Genomic DNA, 12952 nt, shown 5'->3' with positions numbered 1-12952 from the left:
GACAGAGCGAGACCCCGTCTCAAAAACAAAAACAACAACAACAAAAAAGAAGTACTAAACCCTTCTTCCCAGGGAAAATAGGCACATATATACATATCTCACATAGGTTATAATCTTAATTCCTAAAAACAACTCATCCTGGTAGATTGAATTTTCTTTATTTACAAAAGAATAAAGGAAGTATACAAGCTTCACTAACAGGTGCCAGAGTTAAGATTCAGACTTCCTCCAATTGGTCCCAGAGCCAGAGCTTCTTGCGCTACCCTGCACTGCCCTCTGCTGTCTCTATCCTTGGGTCATATTTGTATGAGAGCTGAAACAAGAAGGCTCAGGGTCACCTTAGTTGACCTTAGCTTGGGACGTGTGCAAGGAGTGACAAATTTTTCACTACTATGTGTGTATATTCATGAATCACCTGGAAAGCTCCACAAGTATTAATTTGGAGATTACAAACACACTTTAGTAAGTAAGCAAATTTGCAAATATAGGATTCACAAATAATGAGCATCAACTGTATTTGTAAAGTGACTGCTAGGGTCTGGTTCATGATAACCCTTTCCCCCAACAATGTGGAATGTTTCTTTAGCTTCTTTGATAGTTCATTAATTTATTCATTCATATTTTTATTAAACACTTACATAAAGCCAGATTCTGCTGTAAACTGTGGTGAACAAGCTAGAGATTAAGGTCCTGCCCTGTGGATTTTATATTACAGTAAGAAAGACAGAGAGCTAAGTCTGGAGCTCGGGGGAAGTAGACAGTCACTTGACCAAGGTGAAATCTGGTGTGCCCTTTCCTACTTCACATTCGCAGACATACTTCCAGAATGTTTCTGTTCTGTTCTTGGGTATAAACTCTTCCTTTTGAGCCTCTTTCCACTGACGCATGTCAACCTCTACTTGTCTTTTGTTTATTTTGAGGCCACGTGCCCATGTTACTGGCAGGGTATTGCAGAAGAATCATGCCGACTTGCTCTTTGAATTCTGGTTCTGCTACCTACCAACTGAATTGCTTTGGTCCAGCTCTTGGACTTCTAAGCTTATTTCCTAATTTCAGAAGTGGTGATATGATGTGTTAGACCCTGATGGGTTGCAATGAAGAGGCACACACATATCATCTTTGGTAATGAGGGCTGAATGTAAACTTGGATGGGAAGTCATCTAAGTAGCCATATTGTTTGTTGGCCCTAGTACTTTCAAAACGTCACAGAACATTAATTTAGCAGTATATAGGGTAGGATTTGAGGTCTGAAGACCTGCCCTCTTTTCCTTTGTTCACCCAACATTTCTATTTTCCAAGAGAAGAGTATCTGATTGGATTAGCCTGTCACCTCCTAAAAACGGAAGGCCCCTATTGGAGAGAATTTTGAGCCATGCCATGTTCTTGGTGAGTGATCTCCCTTAAATTCAAGCTCTATGTTGTCCTTAGCTGAAACACTGAGCCTTGGTCCAGTTACTTGTGGCCAAACAAGTAAGGTTGGTTTTATGTATTATTGGTCACATGGATATGCTACAGATATGCTTTTTGTGTATGCTACAGTTGCACAATAGTTGTATGACTATAGCATATTCAGAAAGAACCATTAGGAGACAGTTTCTTTAGAAGACAATTGAGAGTATAACAAACTCTAGCGGTCCTAGAGTTTCATGGCCTTCTGTCCAAATACTTATCTAATATGATCATAGATAATTGTTAATAAAGCATCTAACAAGGTGATTGACACATGTCAAATATTCAATACATTTCCCTTTTGGTATTGTAGTTAATACTATAGTGTGGTTATTACTTGTTAATATGGCTGTTTTTCCATACTATACCATGAGCTCTATGAGGGCAGTTTCTACAGTTTCATCTTTCTCTCCTAGACACTTAGTTCAGTGCCTGATACATAGTAATAGAGGCACAAACATTTCAAGAGTTAAGGAATTCTCAAGTCTTACTGAAAGAATGGAAGGATATAAAGGTTTCCCAGAGAAGGTGTTATTTAAGCTGATTGTTTAAGGATGAGTAGGAATTCTTTCTAGGTGAATAAAACCTTGAGACATCATTCCCAGCAGAGACCAGCAGGTGCAAAGACACAGAGATATAGATAGGGTGAAGTTTACCAAACACTCCTAGATTAAAAAATACCAAAAAGAAAACAATCAAAATCAAAAATTAAAATTAAAAATCACCTACAGAAAAAACTATGAATGGGCTTGGCCAGAGAGCATGTCACAGTTGATTTAACTATGGCCGTAGATACTCAGTAACGGATGGAAGTTTTAGGGGAAGAGCATAACATTCTCAGGTTGTTGGCAGAGTATCTAGAACAATTTACAAATACAGGCATTGAATTCTGGGAAAGATGACACTGTAGGGAATCATTTCCTTCTCTGTGTAGGAGGCATGAATGTTCAAGGTCACACACTGTTCAAGGTCGCACATTGCTCAAAGAGACCATGAGCAATCAAGGGAGACAGATGGGCGAGTACCTGGTTATCATGTGACAAGTGAGGTAATACAGATATGAAGAAAATGCTATCTGAAAATGAAGAAGGAATAATTAGTAATATATGGAGTGCTAGGGAAAGGTTTCTCAAATGAAGCTGGCTGGGCATAATGGCTCACACTTGTAATACCAGCACTTTGGGAGGCAGAGGTGGGAGGATCCAGCAGGGTCTAGGAGTTCACGACCAACTTGGTTGACTGAGCAAGACCCTGCCTGTCTCTATATCGAAAAAAAATTTTTAAATGAAATGATATTTGAACACTCTGGAACACTATGCAAATATAGGACAGACTGAAAGAATATATCCAGCTTAGTTTGAATTAACATTTTTAGAAATTTTACATTGCAAAAATTGTACATATTCACTGTTGTGAAATTGGAATTGATAAACAAGGAGGGGGGAATCTACAAAGCACTCCGTAGGTCCAACATACTGAGACAATGCTTAATGCTTTGATGGATTTATTTTATAGTTTCTACGCATGTGCATGTATTGTATACATACATATGCATTGTTAAATAGAAATTGTTATGCTGGGTGTTCTGTTTATCCATTTATTTTATGAAATACATCCTCAAAGAGTACATTTGCTTTGCTCAGGGGAGTCTTTTGCTACATTCTGCTGTACATAATGAAAACTAAAAAAGGAGTTAACTTTCCAGCCTTGTGATCTTGTGCTGATTTAAATAGAGGCTTCATCAAAGGCACATTCAGAAATGAACTTGGTGTGTGGGTGGTTATCCTTGGCATTATTGTTTGTGATAGTATGATGAGGATGGCTTCGGTGTCTGCCAACAGGGAACAGGTTAAATAAACTGTGGTACATCCAAACAATGGAATACTGTGTAGTTGTAAAGAAGAATGAGAAAGACCTATGTACTCAGGTAGAAGAACTCAGATATATTGTGTGGTTTTTAAAAAGGAACAAAGAATGGTATGGTGTATATGGTATGCTGCTTTTTGTGTTGAGAGATAAGAGCAGAATAAGAATATACATCTGTATTTGCGAATGTAAATTCTGAAATGATACATGAGAAACCGATTAAAAGTGTTTGGCTGTGGAGGGAGAATAGGATATGAATGGGATTTTGCCACATACTTTTGTAGTTATATTTTTAAATTTTTCGAACTATGTGTTTGTATGCATTACCCCTTTAAGAATAAGTGAATGAAGGAATGAAGTGAGATTATGAAAAAAGGATCTAAGGGGCTGCCCATCTTTTTAGTACCCAGTGAATGTTAAAACATAGCAATAGCAGCAAAAATTGGAAGAGTAACCCCAGGAAGGTGGGGAGTCAGCCTTTCCTTTGTCTTTGCCTCAATTTCATATATATTAAAAAACACTGAGAACAATAAAACAATTTAAAACAAAAATGTTTCCAGACATTTTAAAATAAAAGGAAGATGGGGCAGCTTCGTGTAGTGTACATTCCAAAAATTGACTGAATGACCTCAAGAGGCAGGGATTCTACCTCTCGAGCCTACATGGGATACATACATGAGAAAAAGTAAGAAAAGGAAATTTAAATATAAATAAATGAAAATAACACTTCTTCTTGATTATAAAGGAAATCACGTTCTGTAATAATTTGGATGACAAAATATAAAGAAACATCTTTAATTTTGTCAGTCAAAACATTCTGGTTTGTTGCTTTTTATACTTTATGCATATAAACATTGTAAAAAGTAGAATCATAATATATAATCTTTTGTCACTTACTATATTTTGGGCATGTTTCTATGGCAATAAATATATCCTGGTATCATCAGTTTTAATGGCTGGATGTATATTAAGTTAATCATTGCACCTCAGAGGTGAATTTCCTCATATGTACATTTTAATGGACTCGAGCAAGCATTTTACGACTGAATTCATAGAAGTAGAATTTCTGGAGGAAAATAATATAAAACAGTTTTAGGGATTTTAATAGAAATTTTCAAATTATCGTGCAGGAAATTTGGTTCAGTTTATACTCCCACCAACAGAGACAGAGCTCTAACTTCCCCCTTCCATTTGCCATCTTTCCTGGTCTTTAAGCAGAAAATCTCATTGTTTTCATTACATTTCTTTGATTTCTAGTGCTTTTGAATCTTTTATATGCTTACTGGCTATTTTTATTCTTGTGGAAAGTGTCTGTTTCTCCATTGCCCATTTTCTGTTGGAAACCATTTGTTTTCTTCTGAGTAATTTTATAAAATTAAAAAATAATTTTATCTTTTAAAATCATATTTCTGAGTAATTTTAAAGTTTTCTTTATGGACTGGCGATATCAACCTTTTTTCTGTCACCGAGGTTACAAAAACTTTCTCCTACTAAGTAATTTGTTGTTTAGCTTTATTTTTTCTTTCCTCTTTTAGCTACCCAGGCTCCAAAATCACACTTCACTTTATTTATTTATTTATTTATTTATTTTTGAGACAGAGTGTGGTTCTGTTGCCCAGGCTGGAGTGCAGTGGCATGATCTCGGCTCACTGCAACCTCTGCCTCATAGGTTCAAGTGATTCTCCTGCCTTAGTCTCCTGAGTAGCTGGGATTACTGGCACCCGCCACCACACCTGGCTAATTTTTGTATTTGTAGTAGAGGCGGTGTTTCACCATGTCGGCCAGTCTGGTCTCAAACTCCTGAACTCAGGTAATCAGCCTGCCTCAGCTTCCTGAAGTGCTGGGATTACAGACATGAGCTACTGTGCCTGGCCACATTTCACTTAATTTTTTTTTTTTTTTTTTGAGATGGAGTTTCACTCTTGTTGCCCAGGCTGGACTGCAGTGGTGTGATCTCAGCTCACTGAAACCTCCCCCTTCCAGGTTCAAGTGATTCTCCTGCCTCAGCCTCCTGAGTAGCTAGGATTATAGGCATGCACCACCATGCCCAGCTAATTTTGTATTTGTATTAGAGATGGAGTTTCTCCATGTTGGTCAGGCTGGTCTCTCAAACCTCCGACCTCAGGTGATCCACCCACCTCGGCCTCCCAAAGTGCTGGGATTACAGGTGTGAGCCACCACGCCCTGCCATTTCACTTAATTTTTATCCTGCTGAATGAAAGTGTTTTAACTTAGTGATTTTAGTGTAAACAGGAGCAGGACAGAATGTAATTATCTAGGTCTTGCTCTGTCACCCAGGCTTGAGTGCAGTGGCATGATCGTAGCTACAGCAGCCTCGAACTCCTGGGCTCAAGCGATTTTCCCACCTCAGACTCCCGAGTAGCTAGGACTACAGGCGTGTGCCACCAGGCTTAGCTAATTTTTAATTTTTTTGGTAGAGATGCGAATTCGCTATGTTGCCCAGGCCGGTCTTGAACTCCTGACTCCAAGTAATCCTCCCACTTTAGCTTGCCAAAGTGCTGGGATTACAGGTATGAACTACTGCTTCTGGCTGAGAGTTTACTTTTGTTTGCTAGTGGTGTTTTTGGTATCTTTTCATATTTGAGGCTTTAGTGCTAGTTCTGAAGTATTACACTCACCATCTGAAGTTTACAGGACTTCTGTTTTAATATTAACAACTTTAGTTCTGCATCTTTGCAAGTATACACAATATGCCTACCAGGACTCTGCTTTATATCAGTCAAAAGCAAGAAGTAATAAAGTAAAACTTTGCCTGGCTAGAGGCTTTGAAAGAATGGAGTATTCTGGTTTAATTCTATTAACTTGGAAGTATGAAGGTGAAAAAAATTCAAAACTTTAATTTCCTGTTGAATGCAATTTGAAAATACAGCCAGTGGTCCACTTTTCTTCTCTAGTAAGTTTGGACATTCAGATCTACTTGGTCTTTTATTATAGAACTCCTAGTGTGCCTTAGACTTATACTGTGAAGGTCCCTTTCTAAAACTTTAGATGTAGGAGGATGTAAGTGGTATTGTGTAAGATCAGACTGGATAAGAACAGATACCTGTAAATATACTTTTTAGATTAAATCTCTGATTGACACTTGTTTTCTTGTTTAACTTATTAAACACATTAGCTGGAGGGTGGGAGTAGGAAGGAGATTTATGTCTTTTAATTGCATGTCTTTGTTTCATATAAAGACAGAACATGTAGTATCCCTGGCTTTGGGCCTACAGAAGGAAACACATTTTTCTACCTGCTGTATGCCAGCGGTTCCTGAACACCTGCGGGGCTTATTGCAGCACAGATTGCTAGGCCCTACTCCAGAGTTTCTGATTCATCAGGTCTGGGGTGGGGCCTGAGAATTTGCATTTATAAAAAGTTCTCAGGTGATGCTGGTGGTGCTGGTCCAGAGACTACATTTTTGAGAACCATTCTTGTATACTAACTGTAAATTGTAGAACTCTAGAAGAAAGCTTAGTTTGGTCTGGGACAAGAAGCACACAGGTTATGGAGCAAATCATGAAAGATTGAACCCTTGATCCCAGCCTAGTGTGGAATTCAGGTAACAAGCAATACACAGTGACATAACACAACTCTTGGTTTTCATGATTACAAGTCATAGTCAAGTATCGAGTGAGAAATTCAGTTTCATTTGCAAGGTTTGGAGAGGCCAGGTGATTCTCGTCAAATAGGATTTAGTGATTAACCCCTTGAGAGTAGGAGTTATTTATGTCCTTTTTCTCTCCCCCATCACTTAGCATTTAGCCTTACTTTAGAAGGACCTTGTACTTTTTTTTAAACTGGTAAAGAGCTTTGAGTGCTTATTAAATTGAAAGCTGTGTTTTTAAAGATATTAGACACGTTTCTTACTTAAAAAGTCTTAACAATAATGTAGGAGAATAAAATAATCTTTTTCCAAAAAAGAGAAATCATTGTGATTATTTTATCTTATTGGAATGTTGGATAATACAGTCTGCTGCATTAATCGTCAAGCATGCTATGGGTTTTCCACTTTTATAGGATTTGTACCACAATTAAGGTAATACTGGTAATTCTTGTGCTCCATCTGAAGATGAATAATAAAGGCCAAAATCAAAGACCTGGCATAGAAGCTGTATAATGAAGATAGCTCTGAAGGAACACATATACACACACATAGACACACATGTATATAAAGTACGTGCAGATTTTCTTTTTAAGTTTTAAAGTTTTAAAAGTGAAAGCCAGCCCTGACCCTCTCCTGGAGTGGGAAGGGACAGCAGTTGCCTGTGCAGCTTTCCTTGTGAAACCACAGGTCCCTCCGGCCACACTGCCACCTGGCCATGTCTCCTTTCCCTTTTTTTTCCCTTTTACCTCCTTTCTCATTGACCAATGGGCTTGGAGCATTGAGGCCATGCCCTTATCCTGCGTTCTATTGCGGCCCTGGTTACGCCTCCGCTGGCTCAGTCGCACAGCTGCGTGGTAGCTGGCTAGAAGTGTTTAGCAGTGGTTGCCAGGATCACACTGATGTGGTCCCAACCCCACCTCCCTCCCTGCCCTGTGGTGTCGGAAGAAACTGACACAGCAAATTGGACACAGCCAAGAAAAAAAGGTAAAATGCAGCCAATTGGCCACGGCCAAGAAAAAAAGGTAAAATGCACGGGGTCATGGCTACCTGACCCAGCCCCAAGCCCCCTCCGACAGCAGGACCACTGCCAGAGTCTGTGCCACTCCTGAGGCATACTGGGCTGGGCCTCTGGGCTTCCCCAGCCAAAGTCTTGTCAGCCAGCCCCACCCCATCAGCAGCCCAGCCCCCACCCTCACTGGTCACCCCTGGGTGACTCTGGGCTAATGACTCCCAAGGCTCTCCACTCCAGATTTGGTCCTCACCTCCTGCCACCCAAGCCAGACCTCCCTGGGCTCTTTGAGCTCACATCTCCAAGCACCCCCTCCCCCACTGCAGAGCAATGTGGCCCCCACAAGGAAGGAGTTGTTGGGAGAAAAGCTGAGTATTGGGAGAGAAGCTGAGGCAGGGCTTGCATGTCTGACATAAAGCAAAAGAGTCTTGGAACATGTCTGGGGTTCAGGGTATAAAACCCCTCATGACCTTTGGAATACCAAGCTCTGTGCTAAAGAGTGGAAGGCTGCCCTGCTGCACCACAATCTAAGCCCAGGGCATAAAACCCCTTGTGGCTTGGATGGAATCCAGGGCTCAGGGCATAAAACCCCTCGTGGCCTCTGGAATGTGTCTAGACTTGCTGGCTCCTTGCTTCTAGCAAGCCCAGGTTCATAAGACGAGTGTATCTTAAACTAGAAGAACATGTTTTCCATGATCTCAAGTAGCATAATGTGTTCCATATACTTCAAAGAAAATGCTAAACCGTCACAGCTGTAGCTCATTCACTTGATGCACTGCTTTCTCTCAACCCTCACATCCTTACTACCTGCTTCTTTGTTTGATCACCAGTAAATAGTGTGGGCTCCCAGAGCTCGGGGTCTTCGCAGTCTCCATACTAGCATTGGCCCCCTGGTCCCACTTTATGCCTTAACTAGTCTTTTCTCATTCCTTTGACTCCGCCGGACTTCGTAGCCCCCATGGCCTGGTGTAGGGTCTGATCATCCCAACAAGGAATGGAATGTAGTGAGTCACAATCCCCCTGGGAACTGTCATTATTGCCACAAGACCGGCCTTTGATCTTAGGACCCAATCCCCTAACTGTTCTCACCCCCTTTCTGGTTCCTCTGGTTGCAGCACAAATTTCCAGCTGGAAGGGGAATGGGAACTATGGAACCTGGGAGCAAGAGGTTTCAGGTTGCCTTACTCCCTTAACTTAGACACTGACAGTGTGAAAAGCTTACACTCCCCCCATCACCTCCTCCTGCACCGGTGAGCAAACATTGACAGTTGTCAATGGGAGAATGGGATTGGTTGGTTTCCTTCCAGGCGTCTACTCTTAAGAGAGACTTTAGCATTTTGTTTTCTGAGTTATCTACCTCATATTTGAGTTCTCCATGGTTCTGACACCAGAGTGCCTTTCAGTCAGTGGTCTCTGGAGTGAGATCTGCTCATCTTCTGTGGAACAGATCTTGGGAAACTGAACTTGACAGCTTGAATCTTCCTCATCTCATCTCAACCTGGGGTACTTTGAGTGGCACAGGATAAATATGAGGCATCTTTCTGAAGCATCAGTTTGGCTTCATTCTCTTGAAAGAGAAAAAATAATATACTTAGGGGTGACAGTCACATAGATTTCTAAGAGTATACCAGACTTCTCTCTGAAATGAGGCTTGGGTTGTCCTCTTTCTGATAAATTCCCAGATTTAACAGAAAGGCTGCCTTCTGTCATGAGGATACATTGATGTAAAAGTTTGAGACGCGCTGGTGTACTTCTTACACTAACAGATGTGTGCCGATGTGTGACTCTGAACTGCACAGTGTACAGTTCCTGCCTACTTCATGTTTACTTTTCTACATCTGCCTCTGGTTTTGGTCCCTGGCAGCTGCTGATTCATGGCAAAACCCCAGAGCTCGGAGTCAGAAGACTGAGTTTAAGTTTCATTATTGCCTTTTTTTTTTTTTTTTTTAGCCATCGTATCAATCCTTGTCTGTCCTTAAGTGATTATGACAACACCTTGTACAGTTGTTGGTGGCATTAAATCACATGGTGTATAAGAGTATTTTGTAAAAACCGTAACGTAGGATGTGACTGTAGGGGCTTGTAGTTCTCATGAGTATTACTGCTCTTCTTTTCCAAAGTTGAGAGAATATTAGCAGAGGAACAGCCCTTGTGTTCGGCAGGAGTAAAGAGGAAGAAAAGGAAACAAAATGGCAGTAGCACAGAGACAACAACTTCTGGTGGTTGCCACTCACCTGGGGATGTGAGTCTTGGCTGGCCAGGCTTCTGGGGACAAGGGGCCCAAGGGGCAGTAGAGGGTAATTGTTAAGATTGTGGAAAAACTGTCAGGTACTGGTTAAGAATTCTGGGTTCGAATCCTACCTCTCCATCTGCTAGGGATAAGATTTAGGGCAAATTGCTTGAGCTCTCTTTGGGCCTCCTTTTTCACATCTGTAAAATAGGGGTGCTATTGTTTTACATATATTTGTGAGGTTTAAATGAGATTTGTTATTGCTGTTGTTTTTATGTTAATCCCTAGTACAGGGTCTGCTGTAAACACCCAGGACACCCAGGAAATGGTAGTTACTGTTTGATTTTCCTCATCCCCATTCTCAAGGGGAAACCAGGCCAATGAGAACAGCCATTTGCCATCAGGCTGTCCCTTTAGGAGTCACTGAAAGGGCCCCAGCATGTGGTGAGGAGAACCCGAAGCACTAGGGTTAGGAGAAGATCTAACTTTTGCGTTCATCTTTGCCATCAGTTTGCTGCGTGACCACAGAAAAATCACTTCTTCCACTGGGCCTCAGTTTCCTCCTCTGTAAGATGATACCAGATAAGATCAGTGTCTTCCACATTTGTTTTTTAGCTGGAGACCCCTTTGTTCAAGTGAACGGTTACTCAAAAGTCTGGTTTTTAAAATAGAGGTGGAGGTCTTCTGGAGCTCTCCCAGATTTATCGCCCATGTCCTGGGCCTGTGGAGAGGGGTCCAGTGAGCATATGAAGAGCTGCACTGGTCAGGTGACCCCACTCCATGTGACTGCGTTGCTTTGCAGTCACATGGAGTGGGGTCACCTGACCAGTGCAGATAGATGACTTTCCCATCTATCTGTTCTGGCCCTTGGCAAGGCAGCAGGTGGCCATTTGGTGGGAGGAGGTCACAATCACAGGTCGTGGTTTTGACCTCCTCCACTCTTCTTTAGCATTTCGTTTCCCTGAACCCCTATCTTCCTTATTCTCTGACTTTCTTGCCTCTCTCTAAGTGACTCTTTCTCCCCCTGCCCTTGTTTTTCCCTTTTCGCTTCCTGTAGATTCAGGACCTTGTGAAGGTGCTGCGTTCCCCACACTGGACATGTGGAAGGTGAGGGAGTGCTGAGACTTCTCTCTGGCTTGCTCTCTCCAGCTGTGCATGCCCTTAGGCTTCTCTGGTTTGGGGGAATACTTTGTCTTCGGCTTATTTTATTTTGCTGCCTTAACCTTCAGCCTATTTGTGTCCACTTCTTCAGCTGTTTGACTGGTTTTTTTCCTTCCCCCACATCTTTTATCATTTTAGAGAAGGTGAGACATACCTTAAAGTTTAACAACAATTTGAGAATAACTTTCAGAGCAGGCTTGTGGGATTTGGGGCTTTTTTTTTTTTTTGAGATGGAGTCTTGCTCTGTTGCACAGGCTGGAGTGCAGTGGCAGGGGCACGGTCTCAGCTCGCTGCAATCTCTGCCTCCCAGGTTCAAGCCATTCTCTTGCCTCCACCTCCTGAGTAGCTGGAATTACAGGTGCCCATCACCATGCCCAGCTAGTTTTTGTATTTTCAGTAGAGACAGGGTCTCACCATGTTGGCCAGGCTGGTCTCGAACCCCTAACCTCAAATGATCTGCCCTCCTCGGCCTCCCAAAGTGCTGGGATTACAGGCATGAGCCATCATGCCCAGCCTGAGATTTGGGCTTTTGAATGCCCAATATGATGCTCTCAGACTAGGAGGGATGGAGGGAAAAAACCCAACCAACCTTTAGGTTTTGCCCTAAAGGCAAAGATCATTAGACCACATAGAAGTTTGTCACTTTTTAAAATTAATTCACTTTGGTTTAAGAGAGAAAACACAGGGTTAAGAGAAAATGAGTTCACATTATAGTTGGAAGGATTGAAGCTATTTTTTCAGGGGAACTAACTGTAAAAGATATGAGGTTAACCAAACAGATAAATGACTGAAACATTCTGCCCCTAATCTCTTTAAAATCAAATGAACACTTAGCCATATTCATTGGGCTCTTGATAGCAAAGGCACTTTGCTAAATAAACAATGGAGAGAATAGATGAACAAGGTAGGCTGCACACTGAGGGAAGCAGACTCGTCTGAAGGAGGCAAGAGAGAATTTTGGAACATTCTAAATGCTCAGCTCTGGGGTAGCTTGGTTCCGAATGGACTCGAGGCTGGGGGAAGTGGCATTTGAGGCTGACTTGAAGATTAAAGGTGGGTAAACATTCATCCATAAGGGGAGTAGGGGAGGCAGGGAGAGTGGTGAGGTCATGGCCATCATTATGAACTCACAGAGCACCTTTCAGGAGCACAGGGAGCCTGGTGGGGGGCAGGGCATGGGGGTACACGGGGCTAGGAGATGACTTCCTCTGGTTGTGATTTGGCATTTCCTTCATATCTTACTTGCCTGGGGTGCTCCTGACAAGCCAGAGGAGCAGGGCACAAATGGCACCAGATCCTGTTGAAGATGGGCATGGGGAGGGGGACTGAGACAGAGCACCCTTGCCTGCTGTTAGAGACTTTTCAGTCTTCACACCTGTTACCCGCCCCCGCCAATGGGTCAGGTCTGTCCAGGTGCTGTGACTCACCTTGCCAGCTCAGAGGAGGTACTGAGTGGTATGGTGCAGAGTACAGGCCTAGAGGCATCTTGCAGCCGTGTATTTGGCTTTTTCTCTGCCGATGGTCCAGTGGATTGGGGGGTCTGGAGCCTGTTTCCTAATGCTCTGAGATTCTGTGCCCAGCCCAGGTCTCTCTGTTCTGGAAACAAAGGCCCAGATCCCCATATTTC

The 12952-nt window shown here is 42.2% G+C and overlaps 1 protein-coding gene across 1 annotated transcript in view; it reads left to right on the top strand.

The window, feature by feature from the left end:
• The window catches only part of LOC105531302 (golgin subfamily A member 2), a 62071-nt gene that overhangs the window by 29580 nt on the left and 19539 nt on the right, over positions 1–12952 (top strand). The window contains 2 exon segments of the mRNA XM_011969193.1: positions 10055–10176; positions 11222–11271. Of these exon segments, the coding sequence (XP_011824583.1) occupies positions 10055–10176; positions 11222–11271 (172 nt within the window).

This window comes from Mandrillus leucophaeus, unplaced genomic scaffold, assembly GCF_000951045.1.
Source record: "Mandrillus leucophaeus isolate KB7577 unplaced genomic scaffold, Mleu.le_1.0 Scaffold12, whole genome shotgun sequence".
Classification (NCBI taxonomy): domain Eukaryota; kingdom Metazoa; phylum Chordata; class Mammalia; order Primates; family Cercopithecidae; genus Mandrillus; species Mandrillus leucophaeus.
Note: the sequence above shows the minus strand (reverse complement) of the source record. Positions and strands in the feature narration are given on the sequence as shown.